This window comes from Drosophila eugracilis, unplaced genomic scaffold (assembly GCF_018153835.1).
Source record: "Drosophila eugracilis isolate 14026-0451.02 unplaced genomic scaffold, ASM1815383v1 contig_367, whole genome shotgun sequence".
Classification (NCBI taxonomy): domain Eukaryota; kingdom Metazoa; phylum Arthropoda; class Insecta; order Diptera; family Drosophilidae; genus Drosophila; species Drosophila eugracilis.
This window is the reverse complement of record NW_024573224.1, coordinates 5,423,993-5,445,982: the sequence shown is the minus strand read 5'-3', so window position 1 is coordinate 5,445,982 and position 21,990 is coordinate 5,423,993. Positions and strand designations below refer to the sequence as shown.

The 21,990-nt window shown below is 43.4% G+C and overlaps 8 protein-coding genes across 8 annotated transcripts in view; 6 read left to right on the top strand and 2 right to left on the bottom strand.

Annotated features, from left to right (window-relative positions):
* LOC108115818 (RYamide receptor) overlaps window positions 1-21,990 on the bottom strand; it is a 59,805-nt gene that overhangs the window by 34,278 nt on the left and 3,537 nt on the right. The window lies entirely within an intron of this gene.
* On the top strand, window positions 1,446-8,192 carry LOC108115821. The gene is made up of 6 exons (XM_017227411.2): window positions 1,446-1,491; window positions 1,566-2,547; window positions 5,141-5,199; window positions 5,272-6,204; window positions 6,988-7,095; window positions 7,157-8,192. Exons 1-6 carry the CDS (start codon window positions 1,452-1,454, stop codon window positions 8,134-8,136), a joined length of 3,102 nt encoding a protein of 1,033 aa, XP_017082900.2. The 5' UTR covers window positions 1,446-1,451; the 3' UTR covers window positions 8,137-8,192.
* On the top strand, window positions 5,152-6,288 carry LOC108115820 (phospholipase A1-like). The gene is made up of 2 exons (XM_017227410.2): window positions 5,152-5,199; window positions 5,272-6,288. Exons 1-2 carry the CDS (start codon window positions 5,160-5,162, stop codon window positions 6,255-6,257), a joined length of 1,026 nt encoding a protein of 341 aa, XP_017082899.1. The 5' UTR covers window positions 5,152-5,159; the 3' UTR covers window positions 6,258-6,288.
* On the top strand, window positions 8,718-9,663 carry LOC108115825 (pancreatic triacylglycerol lipase-like). The gene is given in 3 exon segments (XM_017227416.2): window positions 8,718-8,763; window positions 8,823-9,449; window positions 9,452-9,663. Coding segments are annotated over 3 exon segments (879 nt in total). The 5' UTR covers window positions 8,718-8,723.
* Window positions 10,055-11,181, top strand: LOC108115824 (pancreatic triacylglycerol lipase). Its single transcript, XM_017227415.2, has 2 exons — window positions 10,055-10,094; window positions 10,154-11,181. The coding sequence occupies exons 1-2, from the start codon at window positions 10,055-10,057 to the stop codon at window positions 11,125-11,127; spliced, it is 1,014 nt and encodes a 337-aa protein (XP_017082904.2). The 3' UTR covers window positions 11,128-11,181.
* LOC108115823 (phospholipase A1) lies at window positions 12,229-13,435 on the top strand. The gene is made up of 2 exons (XM_017227414.2): window positions 12,229-12,287; window positions 12,411-13,435. Exons 1-2 carry the CDS (start codon window positions 12,245-12,247, stop codon window positions 13,382-13,384), a joined length of 1,017 nt encoding a protein of 338 aa, XP_017082903.1. The 5' UTR covers window positions 12,229-12,244; the 3' UTR covers window positions 13,385-13,435.
* Window positions 14,004-17,684, top strand: LOC108115829 (cell wall protein IFF6). Its single transcript, XM_041818794.1, has 3 exons — window positions 14,004-14,046; window positions 14,103-14,379; window positions 14,434-17,684. Exons 1-3 carry the CDS (start codon window positions 14,007-14,009, stop codon window positions 17,171-17,173), a joined length of 3,057 nt encoding a protein of 1,018 aa, XP_041674728.1. The 5' UTR covers window positions 14,004-14,006; the 3' UTR covers window positions 17,174-17,684.
* LOC108115740 (chitin-binding domain protein cbd-1) lies at window positions 17,657-20,938 on the bottom strand. The gene is given in 4 exon segments (XM_041818693.1): window positions 17,657-18,709; window positions 18,884-19,056; window positions 19,135-20,859; window positions 20,921-20,938. Coding segments are annotated over 4 exon segments (2,964 nt in total). The 5' UTR covers window positions 20,934-20,938.

Below are 21,990 nucleotides of genomic sequence, written 5' to 3'. Positions count from 1 at the left end.
CATTTCCGAGAAAAGACTGTGGAATTTACTCATTACTTTGAGATTTTCGATAACCAGACCGTGATAAGTAATTACGCATTTCCTGGAGTGTCTTATGATAACGTAGAGTGCAGAATGAGGTTGGCATTCATGCAAAATAACAATTTATGCGATAGTACAAATTCTTTAAGAATAGCCAATCTAAAGTTCAAGTGCAACGAGATTCTTCGCGCCGACAGGAGTAATGGTTTTTATATGGCATTTAACATTCTAATTAGAGGCATGAAAATTCTCATTTTGCGTGTAATAACAAACATTTTCCGCTGATGAAAACCTTTTAATACATTTTTGGTGGCAATCAAAAATGTTTACATCAATATGCATGCCCTTGATTAACAGCTCATCAATTTTATATTGAGACGAAATGGGAAAATGTGCGCCGAATGCCAAAACACGTGAAATAATTACATATTAGAAAGGCACTCGTCGTCGAAAATTCCGAGAATATCCAACACAAATTAACGTGGAATAAAAATGGCAAATTAAGAGAGCAGCACAGCAGCGAAAAAAAATTGCGCTGAAAATCCTGAAACATGAAAATAAAATGAAATGCTAAGTACTACCAAGCTATCACGTATAGGAACGGAATCAGCGAGGTAGATATGTGCGCCATCTAAGTACGTAGTAATTTTTTTTGGGAAAAGGCACCAATAATTTATTTTATGCTCTTTTTCGGGTGTGTAACTTTGTTAGTCTGCTTTCGGGCTGAACCCAGAAAGTAACAGCCAACAACCAAAGCTTCCCCCAGACACAAAAAACAGGTAGTTGACCTGCCAAATTTCATAAATTTAATTTTCAGACAAGCACAAACCACGCTAAAGAGCAATTGAAAGATGTCAATTGAAAACCTTGGGAACCTTAAAAAGCCAGGCCTTCAAAAAGGGCTGGCAGCCTTTCCACCGGGGAATAGAATTTTACACTATCCGAATGCCTAGTATCTTAAGTCAAAAGATGAACATTAAAGGAATAATATCCTTAAAAGGAAACACACCAAACTATATACATTGAGCTGAAATACAAAAATTAACTTTGAGCATGCTTATATTGTCTGTAAGTGGAAGTAGAAATATCTTTTACATGAAAAGAAATTTTACAAAATATATTTGGACCTAATGTAATAGTTAAACTATTAATAAGCTAAATTGTAGATAAGAAATATTATACATACATACAATTTTAAAAATATGAAGTATAAAAACACCTAGACAGCCAATCAGTAGATAAAAATGCCATCAGATTCGCTATTCCAAAAAAAAAAAACGATCAGATTAATTTCAATTTACGCTTACCACCAAGTCAGCAAAAGAATTGCTACTCGATCTAATCTACCGCAGATAAGTCGACCACCATGGGACCTATAAAAGACCTTGTTGGCGAACTGGACAACCATCAGTTGTGAACTCAACTACACCATGAAGACTTTCCTGATTTTCGCATTCTTTGCCCTAGCTGGTAAGAACAAAAATCCACTACGAAAGGATCATGATCCTGAGAAAGCCCATATTAATTATTATGACTTTTTACAGCTTCGGCTTACGCTTTGGAGGAATCCGAGCGCGTCAATGGCGAGAACGGCTGGTACGTTCCCCAGTATGATGGCTCCCTCGAATGGGTGGATATGGATGTGGCTGAGGAGTGGATGGAAGCCCAGGAGAAACTTGAGGGCCGTGGCTTGAGTACCAATCCCGTGAACTTCTACCTGTACACTCCTTCCAACCCCTCCAGCAGCAAGCACATCTATGCCACCAAGAAGTCCATTAGTGCCTCCAACTTTAACGCTGCCCACCCAACCCGTTTTGTAATCCACGGCTGGACCCAGAGCAATTTGAACAGCATGAACAAGGACATCCGCAAGGCTTTCCTCTCGAAGGGAGACTACAATGTGATCATCGTCGACTGGGCTCGTGCTCGTTCTGTGGACTATGCCACTTCCGTCCTGGCTGTCCCTGGCGTCGGAAAGAAGGTTGCCGCCATGATCAACCTTCTGCATTCTGACTTCGGAATGTCTCTGGACGACCTGTACGTAATTGGTCACAGCCTGGGAGCCCATGTGGCTGGATACACCGGCAAGAACACCAATGGCCAGGTGCACACCATTGTGGGTCTGGACCCCGCTCTGCCCCTCTTCAGCTACAACAAGCCCAACAAGCGTTTGAATTCCGATGATGCCTGGTATGTCGAGTCCATCCAGACCAATGGCGGAACCCTGGGATTCCTGCAGCCAATCGGTAAGGGAGCTTTCTACCCCAACGGTGGAAAGACCCAGCCCGGATGCACCTTGGATGTGACTGGCGCCTGCTCCCATGGACGCTCAACTACTTACTACGCTGAGGCCGTCGCCGAGGACAACTTCGGAACCATCAAGTGCGGAGACTACGAGGCTGCTGTTGCCAAGGAGTGCGGATCCACCTACAGCAGCGTTCGCATGGGAGCTGATACCAATGCCTACATGGTTGCCGGTGACTTTTACGTTCCTGTAAACAGCAAGGCTCCCTTCGGCATGATTAACTAATCGCTTGACAATAAAGAAAATTGCTCAATATGTAATATTTCTGACTACTATACTACTTTCGTAGTAATAAAGAAAATGATCGTAAACCTAGTAAAAAATAATTTCCCAGCGCAGAAATGGAAAAACATAACTAAATCTCTGCAAAAGCCACATCTGCTTGCCTGGAAACTACTTCGGTTGTTTATGTACGGAATTTATTTATCCACTAATCTGAATTGAAACTCTGCTGCTTGGCATTGTGCTTTCACACAAAATATTTTCCCAACGAAGAAAATGATTTCTGGCCTTTTGGAGTAGAGGGAGAGCATTGCTGTAAATAAATACTTACTATGCTAGCCAATCATATGGGCGCAAAGTCAGAGCAGTATTCTACTTTTGGGCAAGTTAACTTCAATATACTAACGAACTGAGTGGAATATCTTTATTTTGTCCCCAAAAGCATTTTGGTGCGGATCCACCTACAGCAGCGTTCGCATGGGAGCTGATACCAATGCCTACATGGTTGCCGGTGACTTTTACGTTCCTGTAAACAGCAAGGCTCCCTTCGGCATGATTAACTAATCGCTTGACAATAAAGAAAATTGCTCAATATGTAATATTTCTGACTACTATACTACTTTCGTAGTAATAAAGAAAATGATCGTAAACCTAGTAAAAAATAATTTCCCAGCGCAGAAATGGAAAAACATAACTAAATCTCTGCAAAAGCCACATCTGCTTGCCTGGAAACTACTTCGGTTGTTTATGTACGGAATTTATTTATCCACTAATCTGAATTGAAACTCTGCTGCTTGGCATTGTGCTTTCACACAAAATATTTTCCCAACGAAGAAAATGATTTCTGGCCTTTTGGAGTAGAGGGAGAGCATTGCTGTAAATAAATACTTACTATGCTAGCCAATCATATGGGCGCAAAGTCAGAGCAGTATTCTACTTTTGGGCAAGTTAACTTCAATATACTAACGAACTGAGTGGAATATCTTTATTTTGTCCCCAAAAGCATTTTGCCACTTTATTTGACATGTTTGCCATTATAATTAATGAGCAAACGCAATTTTGCCTGCGGGAAAGTCAAGAGTCACATATATTATATTAAAGTCCAAGGCACAGCCCACTAATATTTAAATAGCAATCTAATTGCCTGCGGGTAGTCTGTGTGTCCCTGTATTCCAATTAGCTCTTGAGAATGCCAAATATTTGGTTATGAGTATGCACAGCTGGTGGGTTAAAGATTGAAGTTACCGACTCTACTTGAGATTCACACAGTTAATCGCCAGATAGGATATTTTTGGAGCAAGCTCTTGAGGCTTAACAGAATGATAAGGGGATTTATTGACCTTCACCCCGCCCCGGGAAAGGAGCAACCATTTTATTCGTCTGGTGCCCTTTTTTTGTGGGCTGACAAGTTTATTGTTTCCTGCGGGTTCTGTGTTAAATTGAATTTTATTGCCAAGGAATGTTCTTGCCTCAAGTTATTTACCCATATAAAACCTATGATTTGTGACCCAAAGTCCACTTAAAGAGGGCTGAGAAAAGCAATTTAAGCTTTTTTTATTTTAAGCCAACTCATGGGTGGCAATCCCCTGAAAAGCGAACTTAAACCTAATAAATATGGTTATATGCTATTATATTTCCTTTATAAGCAAATAGGCCTAATGTTTTCATTTAATTTGGTTTAACAAGCGCTCAAAACTAGTAATCATGATTGATGCATGTGTCAAGCGAAACGCGACACTTCCCACAATTCCATTAACTCAAATATTCGAATCTGGGGTCTTCCATGTCCACAAAGGCAATGCCGCGTAAATATTATAAACTTAAAATGTCGTGGGCTGTCTGCGGTTTTTGTTCGTGTTCATGCTTGCGTTATTGATTGAATTAATTTCTCAATAACCGATTATTAACGGGGATGAACGGAAGTTAACGCAAGCGCCTGAAAGTATGCAGTCGTTTTGAAATCAACTGCTGCAACTTCCGTTTAAATGGCTCCATTATGATTAAGCACTTCCTGTTTACAACCATCGAACACACTATTCTTTGATCGAGATTTGTTTTGCTTCTGTTTCTTATTTATTTACCTCGCCTTAACACCTAACGTGAGTTCCTAGATTACAACCTGGCCACCAATGGAACCAGATAACAAAACTCGTGCAAAACAAGAATGCACTGAAGTGTTAAATTAAATGCCCATTTAATGATACCTACAATTAAGTCCACTCAGCCCGACTTACAAGAGATTAAGGTGGTTGAGGGCGCCACCCATTGTAATCGATAGCTGATAGTGTAGGGAAATGTTGACTACCATTTCAGATTGGAATTCACTGGCTATAAACAAGAATTTCCAAAGTCATTAACATTCAGCACTCGAAGTATCAGTTCGAAAATCGACTACGAATGGCGCAATTGAAAAGCCAATCATATAAAAGTTCAATCAGATTCTTAATTCTTAAAAAAAAACAATCTGATTAATTTAAATGTTTTTGAGGCACCCAGTCAGCCAAAGTAAGTCCCTCGCTCTAATCTTTTACCGATAACGTGACCCACAGGGGACCTATAAAAGCCATGCGCTCCATGCTGAATAACCATCAGTTGTATGTCCAACTACATTATGAAGACATTCCTAATTTTAGCACTCTTTGCTCTAGCCGGTAGGTTTCAATACAATCCTTTGAGGATATAATTATAAAATAATAATCTTAAAATTCTCTCTTTTCTTTCAGCTTCGGCTTTTCCTGTGGAGGAATCTGAGCGCGTCCATGGCGAGAACGGCTGGTACGTTCCTCAACAGGATGGCTCCTCTGAGTGGGTGGACATGGACGTAGCTGAGCAGTGGATGGATGCCCAGGAGCTGTTGGAGAGCCGTGGCTTGACCACCGTTCCCGTAACCTTCTACCTGTACACATCTTCAAATCCCACAAAGGGCACGAAGATTACGACCACCGCCAAGTCCATTGACGCCTCCCACTTTAACGCTGCCCACCCTACTCGCTTTGTGATCCACGGTTGGACCCAGAGCTACACCGCCAGCATGAACAAGGACATCTGCAGTGCCTGGCTCTCCCGAGGAGACTACAACGTGATCGTTGTCGACTGGGCTCGTGCGCGTTCTGTGGATTACGCCACTTCTGTTATGGCAGTTTCTGCCACCGGAAAGAAGGTTGCCGCCATGATCAACTTCCTGCACTCTGACTACGGCATGTCTCTGGATAACCTGTACGTTATTGGTCACAGCCTGGGAGCTCATGTGGCTGGATATGCTGGAAAGAACACCAACGGCCAGGTGCACACCATTGTGGGTCTGGACCCCGCTCTGCCCCTCTTCAGCTACAACAAGCCCAACAAGCGTTTGAATTCCGATGATGCCTGGTATGTCGAGTCCATCCAGACCAACGGCGGAACCCTGGGATTCCTAAAGCCCATCGGTAAGGGAGCTTTCTACCCTAACGGTGGAAAGAGCCAGCCCGGATGCGGTCTGGATGTGACGGGTGCATGTGCCCATGGACGCTCCACCACTTACTACGCTGAGGCCGTCTCTGAGGATAACTTCGGAACTGTTAAGTGCGGAGACTACGAGGCTGCCGTTGCCAAGGAGTGCGGATCCACCTACAGCAGCGTTCGCATGGGAGCTGATACCAATGCCTACATGGTCGAGGGTGATTTCTACGTTCCCGTAAACAGCAAGGCACCCTTCGGCATGATTAACTAACTTCTCTAAAATAAAACATATGCTTAATATACACTTTTGACTACTTTTTAATTTTGAAGTCTATTAAGGTTCTTTTTTTTTAAATTTCGAAATACTTGCCAAAAATTGTGCCCATGACTAATCCAGTCACTACTACTTAAAAATGTATTGTGAATGGTACCAGAAATCGCCTTGGCTTTTTTTCAATGAACTTCCTTATCGGATCAAGCTGATCATAAACCATTCCATTGTCCAACCACTGATTCAGATAGTCAATAATAAAGGTGAATTAGCTCGTTCGGTTTATTGACATTTATGACTGCACTTGACCGTTCTTATGGATTTCCTTGGCGGCTCTTTAAGCATTGCTTAACAATGGTTTCATTGATTAATGTTTCCAAGGAAAACAATTAAAATGCTTAAACTGTTTATTTTAGAGAGAAATTATAGTAATCCATCCAATTCACAATTCTAGAATCGTTGCTTTCTAAAAACATAATACTTTATCACAACAACTTATATATTATCCATTGCTACTTCCGATCAAGTTCAGGATTATGACCCAGAGCCTTATCGCTGTGTTGATGCAAGTTCAAAAGCTCAACTCTATTAGCTCCGATCGGTTCTTATCAACTGCGCTGGAGAAACCCATACGCTATCAAACTACTAATCGTTTGTATCGACCCTATCTTATTGTTCAGAAGCTGTCAAAGCTTAGAGTGTTTACTGATATTAAACGGCGATTACGAAGATTACTTGAGGCGTATAAAAGGCGGGAACAATGTGTTCTCTTCACCAAATTGTTTTGAGACCCCCAACATGAAGGTGTTTTTTGTCCTAGCCGCTTTGCTGGTAGCAGGTAAGTTGTCCTGAAAGTCTCTTCTTAAAAGGAAACATATCTTAAATATACTTTTTTATAGCGAGCGCCCTGCCCATCGAGGAACGCGTAAATGGTGAGAATGGCTGGTTCGTCCCCAAGCTTGACGGAAGCTTCGAGTGGATGGAGATGCAGGATGTCGAGGAGCTGATGTCAAACGGAGCCCAGATGGAGGGACGCGTCAGCACCAACGCTGTGAACTTCTACCTATACACCAAATCGAACCCCACCTCTGGCAAGCAGATCAAGGCTTCGGCCGGCTCCGTGGATGATTCTCACTTCAACAAGGATCACGGTACCCGCTTCGTGATCCACGGCTGGACCCAAAAGTACACCGACGACATGAACACCCGCATCACCAAGGCCTGGTTGTCCAAGGGCGACTACAACGTGATCGTCGTTGATTGGGCCCGTGCCCGTTCCGTGGACTACGCCTCATCTGTCCTGGCTGTTCCTGGAGCCGGAGCCAAGGTTGGTGAGATGATCAAGTACCTCCACGAACACCATGGCCTGAGCTACGACAGCTTGGAAGTGATCGGCCACAGCCTGGGAGCCCATGTTGCCGGATACGCCGGAAAGACCGTCGGAGAAAAGCAGGTCCACACCATTGTGGGTCTGGACCCTGCTCTGCCCCTTTTCAGCTACGATAAGCCAAGCAAGCGTCTGTCCACCGACGATGCCCACTACGTAGAGTCCATCCAGACCAACGGCGGCAAGCTGGGATTCCTGAAACCCATCGGCAAGGGAGCTTTCTACCCCAACGGAGGAAAGAGCCAGCCCGGATGCGGTTTGGATGCCACCGGATCCTGCTCCCACGCTCGTTCTGTGCTGTACTACGCCGAAGCCGTAACTGAGGATAACTTCGGAACCATCAAGTGCGGAGACTACGAGGACGCCGTCGCCAAGTCTTGCGGATCCACCTACAGCAGCGTTCGCATGGGAGCCGTCACCAATGCCTACATGGTCGATGGTGACTACTACGTCCCCGTGAACAGCGAGGCTCCTTTCGGCAAGATCGAATAGAGTCCTGCGATCATATTCGGTTTCTGAATAAAATACCCAAATGAATAGCCCTAAAACAGTCTTTCTTTGTTTACCTTCCTGTGCTATCAACCTCATTTTATTAATTTTAACTATTTTATTTAATAATCTAATTAAGTAGCCCAAGTTCATTACGAGGGTGTTGGGGATTCGTTATTGGCTTATAAATACTTTAACTTCTATCTATGCTATACTTAGCAACACCCATCGATATGGAGGACCTACCACTGCTTAAGTAAGTACTTAAAACTGAAGTACACTGGGATTTTGGAACCACTTGAAATTAATCGAAAAAGTCTTGTTCTTTCCAGCTTAAGATTAAATAATAAATAAAAATAAAAATATTCTTTACGTGGGTCTTGATAAGAAAACATTTCGTCAATTATTTGCTACCATTATTTTGGGGATTACAAATATTATCATTGGAAGAAACATATAACTAATAAATGATAATATTATCTTATAAAACCTCTATGCTGATCTCAAGTATGGTAGCTGTTGATAAGTAACAGGCTATATAAGCGCTGGTTAAAATGGTTAAGCAAGTTAGATTTGACTAAGATATCGTTATGAGAGTGGCTATAGCTCTGGCGTTTTTATTGTCAGCAGGTGAGTTTCACAAAGTATTTAAAAAAATCGCGTTATCAACTAATTATATTCCCTTTCAGTAAATACTCTTCCAGTCGAGGAGCCAGTCAATGGTGAAAATGGTTGGTTTGTGCCCCAACAAGATGGCGGTGTAAAGTGGATAAACATGAAGGAGGCCAAACAGCTTTTAGAGAACGATACCCTTAAAGAAAGTCGTTCCAATTATGTTTCTTTCTACCTGTATACCAAACATAACCCAACCGAGGGCAAGGAAATCAATGCTGATGCTGCCTCAATCCGCGACTCGCATTTTGATAAGAACCACGGAACTCGTTTTGTGATCCATGGATGGAAGGGACGCTACACCAACAGCATGAACGTCAAGATAACTAAGGCCTGGCTATCAAAAGGAGACTATAATGTGATCGTCGTTAACTGGGATCGAGCCCAATCGGTGGACTATATCTCTTCTGTGCGAGCGGTTCCTGAAGCGGGAACCAAAGTGGGAGAGATGATTGACTACCTGCACGAACATCACGGTATGTCCCTGGACACTCTTGAGGTCATTGGACACAGTTTGGGTGCCCATGTGGCTGGCTTTGCTGGAAAGCATGTGGGCGGCAAGAGGGTTCACACAATTGTGGGTTTGGATCCTGCCATGCCTCTTTTTAGCTACGATAAGCCAGACAAGCGTTTATCCACTGAAAATGCCACCAGCGATCCGTAACCTACTTTGTGGAAGCTGTTACCGAGGATAATTTTGGGACCTTTTGGTGCCATGACTACCAGGCTGCCTTGGCCAATGAGTGTGGAAGCACCTACAGTAGCGTTCGAATGGGAGCTGTAACCAATGCCTACATGGTCGAGGGCGACTACTACGTTCCAGTAAAGAGCGAGGCTCCCTTTGGGAAGATCGATTAGGAATTTAATTGCAGATTAAAATATTACTCAAAAGCTGTTGGCATTATTTTAATTTGGAGTTTTAAGCTAAGAGCTTCATACTTGAAGAAATTTAAATACAAGTTTTTCAAGTTGTTTAATAAGATAGGACAGATAAGATACTTTTGATTTAAATGTGCCATTTTATAGATAACATATACGTATAAATTATTTCGCATTAGTAGTTTTCATATATGCAAGTAATTAATGATATCATTACCATACTTAACTATCAATTGGTTTGTATCATTATCTATAAATACACAAGATAATCTATCTGCCCTGATCTCAAGAGCTCTTCCTATTGATAAGTTACAGCCTATAAAAGCGCTTGTAATAAAACTTTGGCAATAGATTTTACGAAGATACCAAAATGAAAGTGATCGTGGTATTGCTGGCCTTGTTGGTAGCGGGTAAGTTTAAAACTTTAAGTTTAAGTAATATGTTCTAAAAGGAATTATTTCGTTTTCAGTTATTGCCCTTCCCATTGAGGAGCGTGTTAATGGAGAAAATGGCTGGTATGTGCCTCAGGAAGATGGTAGTTTTGAATGGATAGACAAAAGGGAGGCCGAGGTGCTCTTAAAAAGCCCAGCTCCCGTCGAAGTTCGTTCCAATGACGTATCCTTCTACCTGTATACCCAAAGTAACCCAACTGAAGGACAGGAAATTACTGCCGATGCATCCTCTGTTGAAAACTCTTACTTTGACAAGAACCATGGCACTCGTTTCGTGATCCACGGATGGAAGGGACGCTACACAGATAGCATGAATGTTGACATTACCAAGGCCTGGCTATCGAAGGGAGATTACAACGTGATCGTTGTCAATTGGGATCGTTCCCAATCCGTAGATTATGCCATGTCTGTACGTGGTGTTCCTGAAGCTGGAACCAAAGTGGGAGAGATGATTGAGTACTTGCACGAGCACCACGACATGTCTCTGGAGACTCTTAAGGTTATTGGTCATAGTTTGGGTGCCCATGTGGCTGGTTATGCAGGCAAGCAAGTGGGTGGCAAGAGAGTGCACACTATTGTAGGTCTGGATCCTGCCCTGCCGCTGTTCAGCTACGATACTCCAGACAAGCGTCTATCCAGCGAAGATGCCTTCTACGTGGAGTCTATCCAGACCAATGGCGGTGTTAAGGGATTCGTAAAACCCATTGGAAAGGCCACTTTCTATGTGAGTGGAGGAAAGAAGCAGCCAGGATGTGGTGTGGACGTTGCAGGGACCTGTTCCCATGCACGATCCGTGCTCTACTACGCTGAGGCCGTCACCGATGACAGTTTCGGAACCATCCAGTGCCAGGACTACTTAACTGCTTTGGCAAACGAGTGTGGCAGCACCTTCAGCAACGTTCGCATTGCCGAGGAAAAGAATGCCAACAGTGTGGAGGGCCACTTCTACGTGCCTGTAAACAGCGAGGCTCCATTCGGAATAACTGAATAGAGACGTATCAGAAATAAATATCAATTATCAATTAAATGAGCTCCCAAAAATCAAGCGGTCTATTTGTGTCTGTTTATCTGAATCGCGATAGAAGTCTCAGGGGGTTCTAATCACTGTCAGAATTCCAAGTGTTTTGTCGCACGTCAGTGGATAAGGACAAGTCCACCCATCCTGTTTCGGAATGCGAGTCGCCATTCATGAAGAGCTTTTTATGCAAGTCACGGTCACGTTGTCTCTAAATAATCTGCATTTTCAATCAAATCGATAGGAGGAGGTCGTAATTAAATGGAATATCCGTGTTTAGAAATGCCTTTCATTCGTAGAAATTTATATCATCATGCTTATGAATCTATATCTGTAGCTCAATCTTTATATTAAAATTTTTAATCAGAGTATGCAACGTCGAAAATAAATGTCTTATCTGAGCACTTTAAATATCAATAAAATATTCAAATGCCTGTCCAACAGTGATATGAAAAACATACCTATAAACTTTTTAAGTTCCTGATCAGCTGTTTTGTTATGACAAATAACTTTTTTTGATTAGAACTCACGAATTGATTAAAAAGTGACCACTAGCAGGTGAATAAAATGCTGATAGTTAAAGGCATTCCAGCTCATTTTTATGGAAAACAAGCTTTGGGATTGTATTGGACATTTATAAGATTTATATCTTATTTAAATACTTGTACTTGAGTAATATTATGACAAATACACTCATTTGATTACGATTGACGACTTGATAGTCTATCTGCCACACGCAGATGATAGTAGCCAAAATTGAGGAATACGTCAGCTAATGCTGAATTGGTTGCCAATCAGAAACGTGAACTACTCCAAAGGGCCACGCGGCCAAAGGAAATCAATTCAATCAAATTAAGTTCTAGATGGACATTCAACTTAGACTAGATTTCCGAAACACATGTTCCAATCTGCGAACCCGCAACCACAACCTTATCGAGGGTGTCGAATGGTCCGAGTGGCAATCCAGTGGCCTATCTTAAGTGGTATGCTTCAATATGTCTGAGATTCGATCGGACCATCGCACCTACTCACCATCCATATAAAGAAGCCACCACACCACCCCCAGTTGTTAGTTGAAGTTGACTTTGCCGCAATGATGAAACTGTTCTTGGCTCTTGCCTTCTGTGTCCTGGCGGGTTAGTACCAGAATGTTCTTAATAACATTCAAAACAAAACAACAATATCATTCTAAACAACAAGATTGTTCAGGAAGATATATATACTTTTAACCAATATTAAATTATTTCAACTTATTTTAGCTAACGCCGTGGAGGTTCGTGAGAACGGGGAGAACGGATGGTATGTTCCCCAGGCTGATGGCACCATGGAATGGATGGACCGCGAGTTCGCCGAGGCCTACTTGGAGACCAAGAGCCGCATGGAGGGCCGCAGCATGCTAAACCCTGTCAGCTTCTACCTGTACACCAACTCGAACCGTGACTCTCCCCAGGAGATTAAGGCTACCTCGGCTTCGATCTCTGGCTCCCACTTCAACCCCAACCATCCCACCCGCTTCACCATCCACGGATGGTCCTCAAGCAAGGATGAGTTCATCAACTATGGAGTCCGCGATGCCTGGTTCACCCATGGTGACATGAACATGATTGCCGTCGACTGGGGACGTGCTCGCTCCGTGGACTACGCCTCCTCCGTTCTGGCTGTTCCCGGCGTCGGTGAGCAGGTCGCTGATCTGATCAATTTCATGCGCAACAACCACGGTCTGAACTTGGACAACACCATGGTTATTGGCCACAGCTTGGGCGCCCATGTCTCCGGTTATGCCGGCAAGAACGTGAAGAACGGTCAGGTGCACACCATCATTGGCCTGGACCCCGCCTTGCCTCTGTTCAGCTACGACTCCCCCAACAAGCGCCTGAGCTCCACCGATGCCTACTACGTCGAGTCCATCCAGACCAACGGTGGAACCCTGGGATTCCTGAAGCCCATTGGCAAGGGAGCTTTCTACCCTAACGGTGGAAAGAGCCAGCCCGGATGCGGTGTCGATCTGACCGGATCCTGCGCCCACAGCCGTTCTGTGATCTACTACGCCGAGGCCGTCTCTGGCAGTAACTTCCCCACCATGCGTTGCGGCGATTACGAAGAGGCCGTGGCCAAGTCTTGCGGTAGCACCTACAGCTCCGTCCGTATGGGAGCCACCACCAACGCCTACATGGTCGCCGGAGATTACTACGTTCCCGTCCGTAGCGAAGCTCCTTACGGCATGGGCAACTAAGTCCATATTCTAATCAAATAAATTGAGTAAAAGCTCTGTGAGCGAAAGCAATAAGTTGTGAGCTTTCTTTACTGATATTCGGGGATATTATTGTGGATCGCAAGTTCGTATGTATTATGGCTGTATAACACCGACATGCTAAAAAATTTAGCTACAAACTTTTTTATTCAGAGCTTAAAGATTTAAAGTATATATATTTATATTTATGAAGAATGTTCGAAGTAAAAACTCTTTAGGAGCAGATTATTTCTTCCAAAACAATTATTGGATATTTTCATTGTGTGTGGTTTTTAAATGCCTATTTCATGGAAAAATCTAATAAAATACTAACCGTTCTTCACGCATCATAGGTCGGATTTAGCTGAAACACTGCGACATTAGGGTAATCTATTCCAATTAAAATTGTAAAACCCAAAAAGGTAGCCGAGTTTCCTAGAACTCTGTTAAGTGTCTATAACGTCATTTCTCAGGGGATTTGAATCGCACTGATTAGAAGGGATCTATCTAATCACAATGCTGTTGTTGTGCAGATTTTGATTTTCATTCAACATATGCAGACTGAAAGGTATAAATAGCAGTAGCAGGTGGTGCTGTTAGACCATTCTAAAATTTAGTTTAAACGATGAGATTGTGCTTCCTTGTGCTGGGCTGCGTGATAGCAGGTAAAGACTTTGCACTTTCAAAAACTTTCCGTAATTTAGCAATGAATTCTATATAGCCAGCGCCTGGCCTGTTGACCAACTTTCGGTCCGAGTTCATGGCGTCAATGGATGGTTTGTCCCTCAAAAGGAAGGTGGCATAAGATGGATTAACAAATCACAGGCAGAGCGCCAGTTGGAATACTTCGAAGCTCAGGATGCTTTGGATGGTCGTCTGTCCACCAACACGGTTAAGTTCTACTTGTACACACTGCAGAATCCTAGCAACGGGGAGCAGATCAAGGCCACAAAGGATTCCATCGATGGCTCTAACTTTAATCCCGCAAATCCAACAAGGTGTGTTTTTCCTTAAATTTATATTGGAATTCACACTAACTAAGTGCTCTACAGAATTACCATTCACGGCTGGAACTCCAACTACAAGGATGGTGTCAACACCAGGGTTGCTAGTGCCTGGTTCCAGTATGGCGACTACAACATGATTGCAGTGGACTGGTCCCGTGGTCGTTCCTTGGAGTATGCCTCCTCTGTGTCCGGTGCACCAGGAGCTGGCAAGAAAATTGCCGCCCTTGTTGATTTCCTGGTGGAGAATTACGGCATGCGTCTGGATACATTAGAAATTGTTGGCTTCAGTTTGGGTGCCCATGTTGCTGGACACACAGCCAAACAAGTAACCACCGGTCGGGTGGGCAAGGTCGTTGGTTTGGACCCGGCTTCTCCCCTTATCAGTTATTCCAAAACTGAAAAGCGTCTGTCCAGCGACGATGCCACATATGTGGAGTCAGTCCAGACAAATGGAGCTATTTTGGGCTTTAAGGAACCTATTGGAAAGGCTGCCTTCTACATGAACGGAGGTAAGTCTCAGCCCGGTTGTGGAATCGATATCACCGGCAGTTGCTCGCACACCCGAGCTGCCTCTTACTATGTGGAGGCTCTTTTGTGGAACAACTTCCCCTCGAAGAAGTGTGAGTCCTACCAGGACGCCAACAAGAACGCCTGTGGCGATACATACAGTTCTATCTGGATGGGTGCATCCATAAACTTCTTTGTGGCTGAGGGTATCTTCTATGTTCCGGTCAACAAAGATTCACCATATGGATTCGGCGAAATAAGCACCGGTGAAAGTTCGACTGCCGTTCCTGGGATTACTACCACCGTTGGCGATGGGGAAGATGATTCAACGACTGAAGAACCAGAAATCCCTACAACAACCAAAAAACCCGAGGAGTCCTCTACGACTTCTGAAATACCTGAAGAGTCGACCACCGAAGAAACGGAAGAGTCTACCACAGCTGCTCCAGAGGATGGAGATGGTGAATCGACAACCGAGGAGCCCGAAGAAGTAACTACTACGACGAAAAAACCTGAAGAGCCCTCTACTACAACCGAAGAACCGGAGGAGTCTACTACTGCTGCACCAGAAGATGGCGGAGATGACGATACTACCGCTGCTCCAGAGGATGGAGGAGATGAAGATACCACCACCGCTGCCCCAGAAGATGGAGGAGATGACGATACCACCACCGCTGCTCCAGAGGACGGAGGAGAAGATGATACCACCACCGCTGCTCCAGAGGATGGAGGAGATGACGATACTACCGCTGCTCCTGAGGATGGAGGAGATGATGATACCACCACCGCTGCCCCAGAAGATGGAGGAGATGATGATACCACCACCGCTGCTCCAGAGGACGGAGGAGAAGATGATACCACCACCGCTGCTCCAGAGGATGGAGAAGATGACGATACCACCACCGCTGCTCCAGAGGATGGAGGAGATGAAGATCCCACCACCGCTGCCCCAGAAGATGGAGGAGATGACGATACCACCACCGCTGCTCCAGAGGACGGAGGAGAAGATGATACCACCACCGCTGCTCCAGAGGATGGAGAAGATGACGATACCACCACCGCTGCTCCAGAGGATGGAGGAGATGAAGATCCCACCACCGCTGCCCCAGAAGATGGAGGAGATGACGATACCACCACCGCTGCTCCAGAGGACGGAGGAGAAGATGATACCACCACCGCTGCTCCAGAGGATGGAGAAGATGACGATACCACCACCGCTGCTCCAGAGGATGGAGGAGATGAAGATCCCACCACCGCTGCCCCAGAAGATGGAGGAGATGACGATACCACCACCGCTGCTCCAGAGGACGGAGGAGAAGATGATACCACCACCGCTGCTCCAGAGGATGGAGGAGATGACGATACCACCACCGCTGCTCCAGAGGATGGAGGAGATGATGATACCACCACGGCTGCTCCAGAGGATGGAGGAGATGATGATACTACCGCTGCTCCAGAGGATGGAGGAGATGATGATACCACCACGGCTGCTCCAGAAGATGGAGGAGATGATGATACTACCGCTGCTCCAGAGGATGGAGGAGATGATGATACCACCACCGCTGCTCCAGAGGATGGAGGAGATGACGATACCACCACCGCTGCTCCAGAGGATGGAGGAGATGATGATACCACCACGGCTGCTCCAGAAGATGGAGGAGATGATGATACTACCGCTGCTCCAGAGGATGGAGGAGATGATGATACCACCACCGCTGCTCCAGAGGATGGAGGAGATGATGATACCACCACCGCTGCACCAGAAGATGGAGGAGATGATGACACTACCGCTGCTCCAGAGGATGGAGGAGATGATGATACCACCACCGCGGCACCAGAAGATGGAGGAGATGATGACACCACCACGGCTGCTCCAGAAGATGGAGGAGATGATGATACCACCTCCGCTACTCCTGAAGAACCTGAAGAATCCACAACCAAAAAACCGGAGGTACCCTCTCCAACTACGGTCGAACCAGAAGAGACGACTTCTTCAAATCCTGACGAAGATACCACCGTTGATCCAGAAGACAATGAAACCACATCCGAAGAAACTGAGGAGGTAACCACAACTGCTGCTCCTTTGGTTCCTACAACAACTTCCAGACCATCTGAGATTCCGACAACCACTGGGGTTCCCCCTGAAGTCCCCACCACAACCCTGTCTCCCGAAATTCCACCGACAAACCCACCGAAAGATGACAATGTGACTCCTGGAGGCACTAAGAACATCTTCATTTTCAACGTCTTTTTGGTGAATGTCAAAATCGAAAAGTAGTTTAGTAACCAAACTTTTTTACTCAATTGCCCGCCCATAAGCGGATGAAAGATATAACAATAAAATCAAAGCTTTTATGGCGTTTTCATTAACAGCTCATTAAAAAATATTTTTTTACTGCATTCAATTAAGAAGGGAAATTTGCGTAGCTTCCGGGGTGATTCACGTTTAATAGAGACAACGATCACAAAATTCGTGTTATTTTTTCTAGCTAATCAGTTCTAAAAGTTGTTAACTGTTAAGAAAAGGAACGTGTTGGCTGGTACACAAGTTCTCTTATCGCATTAACGCTAGTCACTGCTGCTGTCGAAGTCGCCAATATAAAACTTTCCGAAAAGTCCCAGCTACCAAATGGTCACTTCCCAATTAGGTTGATTTATTAACTTGGCACTTATCGTATGAGCTTATTTATTATTTATGTGATATCAATCGACTATAATATAGGTTATAATCAAGGCGTTAAAGTGGCTGCCCCGTTGAGAGTTATTTTTGTTTATTGTATTTCTATTCTGTCTGGACACAGAAATGCTCCACATCAATAAGGCAATCTCTTTGGGGCACATTAAAGTAGGTTCCTGGGGGACATTTGAGGTTTTCAACCTCCCCTCGTATGCATTGTCTATATCCAGCGCAGTCCTGGGGATCTTCTTCACGGGCTCCTTCATCGCAAATTTCGATATTTGTAACACAAATTCCTCTCCTGTCCACCGAACAGGATTTTATTGAGGTATCATAGTAGGAGCCATTGGGGCAAAGTTCAGGCCTCAGTGCTCCGTCCTTGCATTTCAGGTATCCTGCACAGTTATTAGGATCTAGTTTCGTACGCCCTTCTATGCATTTTGGAAGTGGGTCAACACATACTCCATCAATGACCGACGCGCAGCTATCATCGGGTAGGAACATAGGCGGAGTATATTCCTGAATTAGTGCTTTATCCGTATGGTGTTCCTCTTCCGTTTTCAAACACACTTTATGCACATCAAAGAGGCACGTTCTTTCACCGACATTAAAGTATTTTCCTGAGGGACATTTCAGATTTTCCACTACCCCTTCAACGCATTCCCTGTATCCAGCGCAATTATTGGGATCTTCCTCGCGAACTCCTTCAATACAAAATTTAATATTTGTGACACAAGAAGCTCTCACATCCACCAAACAGACTCTTGATTCCGGATCAAAGTAGAAGCCACTAGAGCACATTTCCTCAATCAGTTCTCCATCCTTGCATTTCAAGTATCCTGCACAATTACTGGGATTTTGTTTAAGCTGCCCTTCCTTGCATACAGCAAATGGATCATAGGATGTTGTTTCTATAACACTACTTTCGGTAGTTGGTTCCGTGTTGTTTTTCACCTTTGACTTCACACATTTTTTATCCACATCAATAAGGCAATCATTATTCGTCAAATTAAAGTATCTACCAGGATCACACTTTAAGTGTTTAGATTCACCTTGAATGCAATGAATGTACCCTGCGCAATCCTGAGGATCTTCTTCACGAACTCCCTCGACACATAGTATGGTATTAGAAACATTCTTATTGGAAGAAAATAATTGCAGAGCAAATTCAGAAGTATTCAAGTCATAGATTGCATTTTCTGTATGTAAATAAAATTGGGTAGTAGTACTTTCTGCATTTGAAAGAACATCAGGACTAGTATTTTCCGTATTCGAAAGGAAATCAAGGGTAGTACTTTCCACTTTCCAAACCTTATCAGGAGTAGAACTTTCAGTTTGGGAATGGAAATCAGTCTCAGTGCTTTCAGAAAAATGCTGGAAATCGGCAAACGTACTCTCTGTTTCAGTAGTTTCCAAGTCAGAAATTGTACTTTCCGAATATAAGTTCAAATCAGAAGTAGTACTTTCGGTGTTTGAGAGGAAATCTGGAGTAGAACTTTCCGCATTTGAAAGAATATCAGGATTAGTATTTTCCGTAGTTGAAAAGAAATCAGGAGTAGAACTTTCCGTTTGGTAATGGAAATCAGCCTCAGTGCTTTCAGTAAATTGCTGAAAATCGGCAACAGTACTCTCTGTTTCAGTATATATATCTAAATCAGAAGATGTACTTTCTGTATATTGATGTACTATATCATCTCTTTCATTTACGTTTCCTAACTTAATACACACTTCATTCACATCAATTAGGCAATCACCTTGGGTCTCGTTGAAATAACTTCCAAAAGCGCAAGTGAACTTTTTAACTTCACCTTGAATGCATTCATTGTATGCGGAACAATCCTCAGGATCTTCTTCTCGAACTCCTTCGATACATGATTTCACGACACAAACACCGTCAATATCCAATGAACAAATTTCCAAATTGGAATCGTAGAATGAGCCATATGGACACTTTTCCTTCACGATTTTTCCACTAATGCATTTAAGGTATCCGGCGCAGCTACTGGGATCTAATTTGTTTTGTCCTTCTATACAGGTTGTAGGTTGTTCTACACAAAATCCATTCAAGTCAAAAATGCAGGACTTCTCAGAAGTGATTATTAGAGGAGTGGAATCAGTAGATAAAAAATCTGAAGAAGTACTGTCGGTAGATTGAATATTGGCAATAGTAGTATCCGTATATAAATCCTGCTCCTCGCTTATGCGATAGTCCCTTGCTGGTTGAAGACAAACTTTTCCCAAATCAACAAGGCACTCACTTTGTGTCACATTGAAGTATCTACCAGACTCGCACTTCAAATTCTCAAGCTCACCTCGAATGCACTGAGTGTATCCAGCGCAATCATTTGGATCTTCTTCCCGAAGTCCTTCGATACAAAGCTTTTTGATGGTTAGACAAACACCTTCTGTGTCCATGACACAAGCTTCGAACCGTGGATCGTAGAAAGATCCACTGGGACACAGCTCCTCTATCATTTCTCCATTGACACATTTCAGGTATCCTGCGCAGTTATTTGGATCTATTTTGAGCTGTCCTTCTGTGCATTTAGCTGGTGGATCAACACACACTCCATTTAAGTCCACAGTGCAGATTTTGTAAGTGGGTTCAAAGTAACTGCCACTGGGACAGGTTTCAGTTACCAATTTTCCACTCTGACAATTTAGGTATCCAGCACAGTTATCAGGGTCCACCTGTACTTCTCCTTCTGTACACTTCTCCGATGAAGATGGACATACACCATTCTCATCCACCTGACAAAGTTTGAAAATGGGCTCAAAGTAGCTGCCACTCGAACAGTTGTGCTTCACAAGGACTTCACTTTCACATTCCAAATATCCTGCGCAATCGTCGGGATCTGCCTCCACTTCTCCCTCCACACAAATTTCTTTAAAAGATGTGCAGGATCCACTCCTGTCCAGACTGCAGCTCTTTGATACTACATTAAAATAGCTGCCTAGAGGGCACACTTGTTTCACTAGATTTCCATGAAGGCACTTTAGGTAAAAAGCACAGTTCTGAGAGTCCTCATAAAGATAGCCTTCAAGACATTTTCTTAGCGAAGTTGGGCAGATACCAAACTCATCTGCGATGCAGATCTCATTATTTCCCTCGAAGTAACTTCCGTTGGGGCATGTTAGATGTACAGTTTCATCATCAATACACTGAAAGTAGCTGGCACAATCATCATCGTCGACTGCCACGGAACCCTCAATGCACTTTACAGAATCCTTAATGACGGACCCTAAGGACGAATTTATTAGGCATATCAATGCCAATATACAACACACTAAAGACGGAAAAATTCAATCAGTATTTTATATATTTTTTCTTTTTACACTCCATTTTACCTTGGCAAATCATCCGTACTTGTTGCCAATTCATTTCCTTATATTTTTTCAATGAGAGTCATTCAATGCAAGTCCAGCTTTTATATTGCAGCTCCATTAGCACTATTGTTACAACTGATAAGATAGAGTGATGGCCTTATCTTAAAGAAGGTACATATGTCAAGTCGTAAGTGGCAAATAGAAAATGTGTGGGAAAAACTTCTGGCAAATTACTCAGCAAAGCGTATTTTTAGAATTTATAGAATCGTTAGCAAATATTTATGGGGTAAACAAAGCTTGAAGACCCTTCAGGACAAATGGAAAGGGCTTAACTTATTATCAATACATGACAATACTCAAAATGTCTTATACTCGGTTGAATTCACGCTTTGTTTTAACTGATTTGCATATGCCCATCAGTTAGTTTTTCGCACTTGTTCGAATTGAGGTTTCCTTTAGAATTTCTGCATATCCTAGCTTAAGAGACATACATAATTTACATAAAAAAGAAACCCAAAGGCATTTGTTGCTTTTGGGCAAAGGTCAAAGGGCCCAGACGTGTCGATGAAAATTGCCAACTTATGTCAGCCGTCTCGGGGCTTATTATTCACTTTGTTCAGCATTAAAAGTCTATAGCCTTTGAGTCTAATAATATACCTTCCCTAACACTTGCTAGTTTCTGGAAATACCTAAGAAATTTATTCAGTTAGACAGATTAAACATTCTACCATTTTCTTGTCACTCAGCAGAAAACCTTCCGAAATTTCGTGTGTTGTGGTCAAATATTTTCGGTTTGCCAAAAAACAAACATTCTCCAATTTGGACAGCAATAAAAATTCCGTTTAATCTTCAAAGGGAAATAGTTCCTCGGCTACCTTTTCGCAGTTTTTTTTTCGAGGTTCTTTATTGTTTCGTTTCCCAAATGATTTAAATGTACACGGAACAAGCCAACTCCCCGACCGGCTAATGACATGCGTCCTTGGGCAATGTAGACAAGTGTGTCAAATATCAACAATCATCTCAGCTCTGGGAATTGAACCCCATTCTAGATTGCTATTTCTTGTTAGACTGCAAAAAGTTGCAAGACCGAA

Excerpts from the sequence above, each read along its gene's own strand:
- LOC108115823 (XM_017227414.2), top strand. The coding sequence starts at position 12,245 with ATGATGAAACTGTTCTTGGCTCTTGCCTTCTGTGTCCTGGCGG. Across the intron at positions 12,288-12,410 it reads TGCCTTCTGTGTCCTGGCGG|CTAACGCCGTGGAGGTTCGT; the intron begins GTTAGTACCAGA and ends AACTTATTTTAG.
- LOC108115829 (XM_041818794.1), top strand. The coding sequence starts at position 14,007 with ATGAGATTGTGCTTCCTTGTGCTGGGCTGCGTGATAGCAG. Across the intron at positions 14,047-14,102 it reads GCTGGGCTGCGTGATAGCAG|CCAGCGCCTGGCCTGTTGAC; the intron begins GTAAAGACTTTG and ends AATTCTATATAG. Across the intron at positions 14,380-14,433 it reads AATCCCGCAAATCCAACAAG|AATTACCATTCACGGCTGGA; the intron begins GTGTGTTTTTCC and ends AGTGCTCTACAG.
- LOC108115821 (XM_017227411.2), top strand. The coding sequence starts at position 1,452 with ATGAAGACTTTCCTGATTTTCGCATTCTTTGCCCTAGCTG. Across the intron at positions 5,200-5,271 it reads AGCACTCTTTGCTCTAGCCG|CTTCGGCTTTTCCTGTGGAG; the intron begins GTAGGTTTCAAT and ends CTTTTCTTTCAG. Across the intron at positions 6,205-6,987 it reads CAATGCCTACATGGTCGAGG|ATTACTTGAGGCGTATAAAA; the intron begins GTGATTTCTACG and ends GCGATTACGAAG.
- LOC108115820 (XM_017227410.2), top strand. The coding sequence starts at position 5,160 with ATGAAGACATTCCTAATTTTAGCACTCTTTGCTCTAGCCG. Across the intron at positions 5,200-5,271 it reads AGCACTCTTTGCTCTAGCCG|CTTCGGCTTTTCCTGTGGAG; the intron begins GTAGGTTTCAAT and ends CTTTTCTTTCAG.
- LOC108115824 (XM_017227415.2), top strand. The coding sequence starts at position 10,055 with ATGAAAGTGATCGTGGTATTGCTGGCCTTGTTGGTAGCGG. Across the intron at positions 10,095-10,153 it reads GCTGGCCTTGTTGGTAGCGG|TTATTGCCCTTCCCATTGAG; the intron begins GTAAGTTTAAAA and ends TTTCGTTTTCAG.